Source organism: Melozone crissalis, unplaced genomic scaffold (assembly GCF_028551555.1).
Source record: "Melozone crissalis strain CALT ecotype California unplaced genomic scaffold, PUWL_Pcris_2 ptg000023l_1, whole genome shotgun sequence".
In the NCBI taxonomy this organism is placed as follows: domain Eukaryota; kingdom Metazoa; phylum Chordata; class Aves; order Passeriformes; family Passerellidae; genus Melozone; species Melozone crissalis.
In genome coordinates, this window is record NW_026535801.1 from 37,010,144 (window position 1) to 37,021,453 (window position 11,310).

Here is an 11,310-nt window from a genome sequence, read left to right on the forward strand (position 1 = left end):
CTGTGCCACACCTACCGGATCTCAGCGCTCATTTCATGCAAATGCTTTTAGTTATGCTCCTAAGGCTCACAGCCACTTATTAAAATCTCCTGAATTTTCAAGTCTTTTTGCTGGTAAGTCTTCAGAGCAGCAGTCAACAGCAGAATGGCAATCATGGGCAATCACTGAGAGTTTAGTTATGTTACAAGTTTTTGTGAGGCACTTCTGACACAGTGTGATGCCATTGTGGGAAGACAGGCCACCAATTAATGAAAATCAGCATGGCTTCATCAAGGAGCATTTAACAATTGTAACTGACATAAAATCATAACATGGTTCATATACTCATTACCGAACACCACTAATTGGTGTGGGGAGTTATGCTGTTTGCAGAAAAAAATATGGAACTTATGAATTGTTCTGAGAATATTCCACAGCAAAGGTAGCAATAGCATTAGAAACACAAGCAGGCTTTATACACTCGAATGTGCTTCAAATAGGCTTTAAATACTCAGCCTCACAGTTTGTATCAGAGCCGTATTTCAGAATTTTGTCATCATCTGTTGACAACCATCTGCTTCAAACTTCTTACCGCCCTAAGAGTGGCCAAAATTGGATACTGACAGAGAGAATTTCTGCACAGAAAGCAAATGATTCACAGGACAAAATAAGTGTCAAAGGCTGGAGACCTGGACACAGAGGCCCAGAAATCCAAGGTAAATAAGAAAATTATAGGAATTTAGATCTGACACTCTCCTGCAATACTACTGGAGATGCAGTTCACAGGTCTCTGAAAATGCAGAAGTACCAGATTAGCTGACACCAATTCTCCAGAGGAGTATAATCTACAGAGTAAATAGGTAATATTGTGTACTGTCAACTCTACTCAACTCACAGGCACTGGAAACCCAGAGAAAGAAATGTAACACAGCAAGAGCAGGCTGAGGAATTCATTCAGGTGGGTCTGTGCACACACACTGACCTGAATAGCTTGCTCCAGTTTGAAGAAATGTGATAATGGGCCACTTGGGTGAGGGCATCAGATTCTATCTGCTGAAAAAGGCCCTGGTACTCCTGGCTTTGCTGCACTTAGCACAGCACCTCTCGTGTCCCCTTCTACAGCTCTATATACTCATGTATATTTGTGCAATATATCCTCACAGAAGTGGTTCACAGCAGCACCTGCTCAGGTGAGCCTCCAAAACATCTTTTTGCTCCAGCACAGAACAGCTTTGTTTCCGAAGGCACACACAAGCTGTAGGCCTGGGACAGCACTTAAGTTTTCACATTTTCAATAATCCAGACCTGCTTCATCTCCCTTGCACAGGATTTAACATTGCAGCCTCAAGAGTTTTGCCTAAGACTCTTTACTGTAAGATACCACTATGGAGAAACCATTTGCTGCTCACCATTCTTTCTGAAATCTAAATATAAAAATAAAAACACTTGGCTTAGGACTTGGGCTCAAGGAGAAAAAATTCCACTTTGCAGCCTTCCTCCACTCCTTGTACTCTTAAACTCCCACTGCCTGCAAACATCCCTCAGAAAAAGCAAATTCAATAGCTACACAAAATAAATCTAGTTTAAGCCAAGTGTTTCTGATGAATTTGGAAGGCAGGCCAGTTTCCCTCCAGGAGATATATGACTGTCAGCACTGGAGAACACACAGGCTTGACCTACCCCTCATTATACTTTACTAAATACTGCTGGAAAAACAGCTGCTTTAGGACAGATTCCAAAAGAAGGTCAGTCATGCTTATCCTTGGATAAGTCTGCAAAGATTCATAGGGAGCTGATGTGCAGAGTGAGAAGGCGCCACCTTTATAATCCTTCCACATCTCCAAAGCCAATATACGTTATTTTATGAAGAAAAGGGTAGTGCATCATGTAGAAGACCAGCAGATCCTTCTGTATAGAAAATTAGGTTTAACCAACCAATGACTTGCAGACCATACACATCTTAGCATATTGAGCTGTCTGGAATTTTCTGACCTCACAGGAAGGCAGTTTCCTAGCAAAAACAGATGTTTTTGCATGAAAAAAAAAAATCAAATTAACTTTATTAAAATAATTCATGCAATAACTCCTCTTCTAGAGGATTATTAAAAATTCTGAAATGAGAAGTAATCATGCATGTGATGCATATAATTTAAAATTAGAGAAGAAAAATATGAACATGGGTTCAGTTTAAGAAACCCTACAAAATTGAACCAACTATTGGAATAGAAATATTTCAAGAAATAGGTATTTCTTACATAAAAGTCATAGGGCAATACAGACAATGTAATTTAATTAGAGGTCATCTAATAAAGAATTTCCAGTGAAATTGTAATAAAATTGTTAAAAGTTCTTTTATACTTAGATGCAACCTGATTCTATTACAAGGACAAAACAAAGAATCCATTGACTTCAGTGGTCTTCATGGAGGTTTGAAATCTATTTGTTTACAAAACATAAAAAATGTTTTGCTCCAGAGAGGAAAAAGTCTCATTGGCAAATGACACACTTTGATTTCCTAAGCACACAGCTTTACACAAACACCAATATACTTTGGATAAATCAGTGTGTGTTTGCATATGCAAAAGAGCATCCAACCAGCAATGAACTTACTTTGCTCTCTCTTCTTTTATCTTCCCTGTATTTGCAAGCAAAAAGAAGAAGGTGTTTTGTGGAGATCTACCTATCACGTAGCAAATTGTTGTGATTTTTTGTCATCTTCTGGCATTAGTGTAACTTTTTCAAACTCACGTTTTTTTGACTACACAACACTACAGCATTTCTCAAAAAAAAAAAAAATATACACTAAGAGGGTTGTATCAGAAATGGTGGCTTTTTGGTACTTCCACTTCCTTAGAATTATTGAGAAGAACTTTTCTTGAGGAAAAATACTTTCCTGCATGTTAAGGGAGGTGGAGACTCAAGTGTTCTACACCATATCACAGCCTCTGAGAAAATTATAAACAGCAGCAAAACTATTTGACAATATCAAAACTGTATTTTAAAAAGTAGCACTGACAAGATATTTTTGTTAGTTTCCAGGCAGGTAAATTACAATCAGAAAACTTTATGAGAAAGCCAATGGGAATTGCTGTGGGAGCATGTCCATGTGTTCACAGAACAATCTTCTAGACAGAGCACCTCACATCAAAACTTCATTTGCAGAGCATTGCATTGGCATTTGTCCTGCTTGCACACAGCCCATCCCAGCCCAAAATACCACTGCAAAAATCCAAACTGCACCTTTTCATTCTCTCTGCTCATTCGAGGAAAACAGGAGTGACTCTTATGAACTGCTGTTAAAAACAGAGCCCTACAGCAGTGAAAACTTTGAGGAATTCTAGATATTATTCTGATGGCTTAGATTTTAGCTTCTAGCACTTATTCTACTGCACTTGCAGTGTAAGTCATTCAAGAGTGCCATGTCCAAAAGCTACCAAGGGATGTCCTACAGATAACCAGGCAATAGACAGCCCAAAATACACGGGTATTTCCAAGAAAAGGAAATAGTGCATCCTTGTTCCTGCAGTGAAGCTGGGTTTCAGCTGCCTGGCTCCTCTGGAAGGCCTCATCACTCAGCAGGAAGCAGCAGGAGAGTTGTTTAGGAGCACTGTCGGGTTGGGAAGAGCATTTCAGGATGCAACGTACCATATCTAGAACTCGTAATGCTGTAATCTGTTTTTCCGCCTCAGAGAGCTAGGCTGTATTCCCAACTGCATGGAAATAAAAATCTCCAGGCGTACCTCACTTCCAGCCTGGCATTACATCATCTCTAAAAAGCCCTATTACTTAGCAGCACACTCTGCATATTGCAGTGTTTTGTTATTAATACACCATTGCAATTTATGGCAAAATGGTCAATAAAAATGCGGTTTCTGAAGAGACAAACAGCTTTCTCTCCAGCATGCAGCCCTGCCCTCAGACTGCCAGGGTTCACAACCACCCCACTCAGAGCCCAATTCTGGATTTACATACTGCTTGGGAAGCAATGACACATCCAACAACAAATTATAATGGGCTCATATAACACTTCCCAGGTACAGAGAGAAATCTTACTCCTGCTATGTGGATCTCGCAAATTAAATCAGATTAATAACATGGCGAACGTATTACTGGCAAAAGCATGTGTTTATCTCTAATGATCCTTCCCAGTTGCCATTAAATCTAATTAAAAGGCACTGACTGAGTTTTATTGGAATTCCATTACTGAGGTCTAATCCTGCTCTCCCAGAGCCCAGCACCCCTGGGAAAATGCTCTTCCCTCCTGCAGGGGCTCCAGAGCATCCTCACCAAAGGAATCCTGTCAGCAGGACCACGGCTGGGCTGGGCAGCTGATTCTACAGCAACAAATCCTGGTTATTTCATTTTACCAACTGCTTAAACATGAAGATTTGTATCACTTTGCAGCACTATGTTTTGGTACATGTTGGGAATTCGTCCCATTATGGTCAACAACTGGCTAGCTAGCTGGGAAAAGTTTACAAATATTTTCGTCTCTTCGATAGAGATAATTTATGGGGGAAAAAAATTCAACTTGTTCAATTAAAAAGCAAACTAGTGGGTTGGACAGAAGGTGCAAAGTCATTATTTGAGTAATTATATTTTTAAAGAAACCCAATTAGTTCCTAATTGCACTTACAAATTTAAGACCTAGTTCTCCAATGTCTACACTTAGCCCAAACTGACATTAAATACAGACTCAATAGTCTGCATGACTCGCTTAGAAGTAGCCAAGTTCTGCTATTTTCATCTTCACTGTTCATCATTAAGAATGTTTTGAGGAAGTGCAATTAAAATGAGTTCTCTAAGCAAAATTTTTTTTTAATTGCATTTGAAGAACAAGACTATTAAGCGACAGATTAATGCATAAAAACTAGGGAAAAAGCAACAACACGCTGGGATTCCAAATATGCTACTGTAACAAAAACAACGTTCTATTATCTAAATTGCCAGCCTTTCTAGAGAAAGCCATCATTCTAAATTCACAAGTTACAATTACCTAAGTCCTTTGAGCCAGTGCAAAATGGAGAAACCAAATTTCTTCAGCTTCAAATAACCAGTAAGGGATCTGTAAGAAGTGCTGGAGGAACACTCACTTCCAACCTGCAGACTGAAGTCAATGTGAGTTTTGCCAGGTTAAATGAGGAAATATTGGGGTCCATAAGAACCTCAAAGGTATGGCATGGAGTCAGATTTACATAGCAGCCGTCACACAGCTCTTCAAAGCAAGCACTGTGTGAAGTGAGAGCTTCTCTCCAAGCCTTTGGAGGACAGCTCCTTCAACCTGCCACAGCTCCAGCAGAACTGCTGTGATAAATTAGTAAAAGGCTTGCTGCAGAACAAGTTTACACATAGTCTTTTCACATCAAACACCTAGTTTTGAACTTTGAAATGCAGCTTAGCCTTTAAATAGTTGGTGTGTTTCTACCACTTTCTTTTTACTAAACTTCAGCTCTCAGAAACCACTGAAAGAACAAGCCAGGTAAGAGAGAACATGAACATCAGTTCACAGAAACCCACACACAGAGCTCAGGCTCCAGGAGTGCCAGGGGTCTGTGTGTGCACTCACACACTCAGCTGAGGGCAGACAGACAGCACTGAGTGCCTCCAAAGCCAGCCAGCCACTGAAACTGTGCTTGTGGACATCTCCCACCATTCCTTTAATTAACCCTTATCACACATCCTGCAAAGAACTGTCCCAAATTCCTTGATATATTTTCACCCTCCTCTGCGATTTTGCCTCTCTGATGATAGGCATGTTTTTAGGTAATGCTTTTTTTTAGGTTAAATAAATAAACAGCAAAGTCACTGTGACATTGGAAGCATCTCTTTTGCACATAAGATACTAATACTGAATATCTATGTTCAAAACATAACAGAGTTAGCTATGGGAACATCCACCTCTGTAGTACAGCTCAGAAACAGCTTTTGTAGGTTTTTTCAAGAACACTTTCCAACAGATGGCCAAGCTGGAGCTCAGTCTGGTGAAGTGCAGCAGTGCTGGTACACCCAGTTTCCAGCATTAAGCTGCTAATAACGACAAAGTTGTGTTGTAAAGGCTCCTGGTGCAGTCAGGAACTGCTGTGGCACCTCACCAGGGAATGAAGGCCATCAGCAATCGTCCCAAGGAGACAAATTTATTTTGCCTGGTTTGTGTTTCTGCCACAAGGTGAGAAATCCAAACTCCCACCAGCCTGACCTTAAGCCTGAAAATTCCATTTCAAAGTAATTTGCTTCTAGATTTCACTTAAATACGGTCAAAGGACACTGAGAGAACAATAAATTCCCTGTTAAGTGGGATGAGGACAGAAGTTTTGGAAGTGTTTTTGGGACTGCAGAAAGGAGTAAAATTCATGAAGATTTGTCGTTCCTTCAAAAAAACAGTTTTCAAATAAGCAAAAAAATATATAAAAAAATAACGTGTGATATGCCATCACTCATGAACTTGAGTTTTAAGTTATGTGACAACATTTTCCCATCCCATATAAAGTCTCCCTTTGCAGGAGCATCTCTTTTCTGCAAGACTTTGCTGAGAAGCTGTTTCACCATGCCAGCACTGCCTGCGAGCTCCAAAACACTAAAACCACACATGAACGAGTGGGAGAACACAGTGGCTCAGTGCTGCTGACAGCAGTGACGTGCCACCAAAACCCAACACAAACAAGCCTCAGCACAGACAGCAAGTCGATTAATAACGAGCAATGCAACTCATTAATACTGGTGTGGATACATCTCACTGACAACACCGAGATTACCCAGACAAGCTCCCATTATCTGGGGCATCTCTGCAATTTGGATCACCTCTAGGTAATCACTCCAATTAGGGCACTGGATCCATAATGATGCTCACAGCAGCAGACACAAAAATCAAGGATGGCAGGGAAGGGTGTGGGAGCAGGGTGAAGCTCCAAGGCTGGGAAGAGCTGTGGGAAGGAAACGCCCACAAGAACCAGAGAGCACCCACGGGACCTGTGGAGTTCCCCAGAGCGTCTGCAGGGAGAGCAGGTAACAAATGTTGCCTTCTCAGCTTCCCAAACTGTTTGCAAGGTTTTTCTCAGGCTCCATAAATTCATTTGTTGCAGCTATGCTGTGAAGGAGTTGCAAGTGTCGCAAGGAATGTGGGTCCATCCATTTCCTTAGGAAGAACCGACTGAAGCAGAAGGAAAGGAAATCGCCTCTCTGTGGCTTCAGTGGCACAACCTCAGCTGCAGCAGGACTTGGCCCTTATCCTACCACACTCTCCTGGCTGGATTCCTTCTGCTCACTTCCCTTTTTCCAGCTCCCCCTCTCCATATCATTCTCTCTTCACAATTTTTTTATATACATGAAGTTAGAGGAGCTGTAACCTGGCTGAGGGCAGACCTGGTAAGACTGAAAGAATTTAATTCTATTTCAAACCCAGACAAAAGGGCTTTGATAATTCAAACTTCGCTGGGGTTCCCCTCCACCTCTTTTTTTCCTCCTGATGCTGCCCACTGATCTAAGAGAAAGTGTTACCTCTCCCTACAGCACCTCACCAGTGTGTTATATTACCATGGCTACCACAACAGTGCTATTAACACAACCCATGACATTTTCCCAATTCTCTTATTACCTATGGCCAACCTCAGTGCATTCCAAATTCAGTGCCTTTCACATACAGTAAGCTTAGCATGCTCCAGTGACTCAGAATTTCCTCCTGTAAAGGAAAATCAGCTTGGTATGGTCAATAATTTTTGCACTGTGTCATAAAGTTTATCTGATGTGCAAATGTAATTCCCTTTCTGGATGCCTCATCCTGAATCCCTTTTAGGTTGAGACCACTTGACATTTTTTGTGAAACAAAATGCCTTTTAAGTCATAATTTGTGCAGTGCTCAGTTTTGATAAGACATGACATTACGATATGATGAGTTAGTTGATTCTAAGTAAATTTGATTTATCCCACTTTTGGGGCTGGTATGATTTACAAGGATGCTGCCTTTTAAGATAGGATTGATTTTAATATAAGCTGGCAGCACCTTTTTTTTTTGGTGAAACACTAAATCAGAGCAAGGTAACTATGAAAAATAAAAAAAAAAAGGTAAAATTAAACAAATTTAAACACCAGAAATTAATATTCATGCATAATTGGCACTTGCTTACCGCTATGAAGGAATACAGAGCAACAAATCAGTTTCCAAAACAATTCCACAAAATGTTTGGAACTTTGATTTTTATTCATAAAATCAGATACAACCTACAGTTGCTGAAATCTAATCTGACCATTCTGTGAATACCATGGAAAGTTCTTGAAATATTTTCCATCAAAGAAGCACTACCACGACCACGAATCTTTGTGAACCAAAGCAAAAGCATATGTACCCTTCATAAAGCTGAAAAGATTTCCTGAGACCCTTTCCTCCCTGGCTGTTCAAGTGCCGTTCTACGGAACACGGTGCTCATTTCCTCGCAACATCCCTGCACCTTGTGATGCAGCGTTTTAAACATGCAAGTTTGCGATGCTGCAGCAATACTTTCCTCCTTGATAGGTAGTTATTTCTCATTTTCGCAGCATGAATCACCTATGTCATTCTGATGGCTACGCGGGAAAGGGACGGCAGAGGTTTGGTAGTTCGACTGAAGCAGAAATCTATACCCCAGACCGACTGTGCAGAGGCATCCGCACTCGCCCAAACGAGTTGCAAGCAGTTAGTAAACAATTTATTAGGTAATGTGTACGTGATGGAGAGGAGCTGGATGTCTAACAGTGAGAATTCAAGGCTTTAGAGAGTTACTGAAATCTACTGAAATCTAACTAAACCCTCGCAGAGTGCGTACATCACCCAGGGCATCTCATTCATGAGACCACGCAGTTTGGGAGCTGAAGGGCTACAAGAAACCGACAGACAATTTTCTGGCGAGCGGGGTTTTCTCCAGCGCTAGGAAAACCTGAGTCAGAGCAGCACACCGCCGTTCCCGCACCTGAGCCACACAGAAGGCGGACTCGGGCTATACTTAGAAAATATCCAATTCAAACATCTCGCAGGAAGATGAGAGCGCTCTGGTGACTGTGCAATAAGCGACACGAAACCCAGAGCCCCGCTCCGGCGGGGGAACCGCGACCCTCTCGGATCGGGGACTTCTCTGAGCAGAATAGAGTTGGAAGTTCCGCGCTCGCCCACCCCGCGGCTGCGGGACCCCGAGCCCCCGTGCCCAAATCCAAGTTCGGGTACTGAGCGAGCGGCAACTCGGGGACATTGAGGAGGGAACTTTTGGAAGGTTGCGGGGAGCGGAGGGCGCTCGCCGTTCCTGCGGCACATCGCCGGCCGCAGGGCTGCCTCGGGGAGCGCGGCCGGGGCCGCGGGGGTCGCCGGCACCCGTGGCGGATCGCACCCCGGGGTTCGTGCCCGGCGAGGCCATGGGGAGCGCTGGGGACATCATCCCGCTCCTCGCCCCCGTGTATTCGCCGCCGCCAAGGTTCGCCCCTAACCCGGCGCAGCGCGCTCGCAATCCAGGCGTACGGGAGCGCGGGGATGGAGCGCGGTGATGGAGCGCGGAGATGGAGCGCAGAGAGGGGTGCGCTCCGCGGCCGCGCCCGTCCGCTCAAGGCGCAAGGGAGCAAAACTTCCCGAGCAGAAGCGGCGGAAAGTTCCGCGGCTCCGCACCCCGCCGCGGACGCGGACGCGCCTTACCTCCGCGGGCTGCCGCTGCCAGCGCCTCGGCGACGGGCGGTAATCCCCAGAGCGTCGCCAGGGCCAGGAGGAGCGCGGACATCGCGGCGGGCGCGTGCGGGAGCAGAGGCTGAGGAGCCGAGCCTGTCCTGCCGCGGGCGCGGAGCGGCACAGCCTTGTGCGGGCGGGGAGGCGCGGCGGCACCGGCGGCACTTCGCGGAGCGCGGAGCGCGGCTGGGCTCGCCGCACGCAGCGAGCGGGCAGCGCGGGGCGCCGGCGGCCGGCAGCGCCGCGCTCCGCCCCGCACCGCCCCGCGCACCGCCCCGCGCCGCCCCTCACGGCTCCGCGCGCCGCCCCGCGGGGCTCCGCGCGCCGCTCGCTCGCGCCGCCCGCTCCCCCCCCCTCCACAGTCGTCGCCCCCCCCCCCCCCCCCCCCCGCACGCGCGTGCCGGAGGCGCGAAGCCGCCTCAAGGGAGGCGCCCCTCAGCCCCTCAGGCCGCCTCGTGTGGGAACGGCGGTGCGCTCTGAAATTTGAGGGCTTGTTTCAGCCTTTTCTTTTTTTTTAATAATTCGCAAAGGCGAGTGAGGCTGAGGGAAGAGGAGTGAGTTAGCAAAAAGAAAAAAAAGATATATATATATATATATATATATATATATATATATATTAAAAGTAAAAAGAAGCCGCCTCAAGGGAGGCGCCCCTCAGCCCCTGGACCGCCCGCCTCGCATGGGAATGGTGATGCGCTCTGAAATTGGAGGGCTTATTTCAGCCTTTTTTTTTTTGTTTATAATTCGCAAAGGCGATTGAGGCTGAGAGAGGAGGATTGAGTTAGCTAAAAGAAAAAAGGTAAATATATGTTAAAAAAATAGACACCCCACAAGCGCTTTTTCCGTGTGAAGCTGAGGGATGGCGATGATGAGGGAAGGGGGTGCGCGCCGCCTCCGGCTGTGAGCGCGAAGCCGTCGTACAAAGATGTCCAGGTAAATTTCGCTTTGGTTAATGACGCTCCATGAAATCGCCGGATGTTTTGTGGTAAACACCAAAGCAGGATGTTTTGTGATAAACACTAAAGCAGGATGTTTTGTGGTAAACACTAAAGCCCATCCATTTCCAGCCCTTCGCCGCAGGCAGGGACACCTTCCAGTAGACCAGGTGGCTCCAAGCCTCTGCCAACCTGTCCTTGAACAGGGTTTTGTTTTTAAGTAATTCACAGACAAGAAGGTAGGGATCACGCTACTTAAACAACACAACCAATGGCCGCTCAATCTTTTCTAAGTGTTCTTTTTTGTCTTTAGGTAAGTCTCAGTTCACAGTCGATACTGCCTGTTTAGACTTTATGTGACACTAGGAGTATTACCTTGAAATGGCCCCATACCAAAACTAGTTTATCACGTCTTCACACATTTGTTTTCTTTTTGTAAAAAAACCAGACCCTTTAAAAGGTGAAAGGTGATAAAGCTTCTACATCATCCTCAGATATTAGTTTTCTCCAAAGACAGCTGGGTGCTAATATTGATGGCTGAGACCTTCACATTCCAAGGGTAAAGCACCAGCTCTTTCACCTTCACGTTTATATCCACAGCACAGAACCTAAATACCTTTTATATGAAGCACTGCGGCCAAGAGGCTTCCACACCAGACAGACCAAGCAATGCTGAAGGACAGAAAAGTACACAATGTGGTATATCAAATATTTCATTAT

General features: G+C 44.7%; 1 protein-coding gene across 5 annotated transcripts in view; it reads right to left on the reverse strand.

Moving 5' to 3' along the window:
* LRP1B (LDL receptor related protein 1B) overlaps nucleotides 1–9,801 on the reverse strand; it is a 641,000-nt gene extending 631,199 nt beyond the window's left edge. For all 5 annotated transcript variants that reach the window (XM_054278342.1, XM_054278341.1, XM_054278340.1 and 2 more), the window contains exon 1: nucleotides 9,629–9,801. In XM_054278342.1, coding sequence (XP_054134317.1) covers nucleotides 9,629–9,710 — 82 coding nt within the window. In that variant the 5' untranslated portion in view covers nucleotides 9,711–9,801. The remainder of the gene's footprint in view (nucleotides 1–9,628) is intronic.
* Between the last annotated feature and the right edge of the window lie 1,509 nt (nucleotides 9,802–11,310).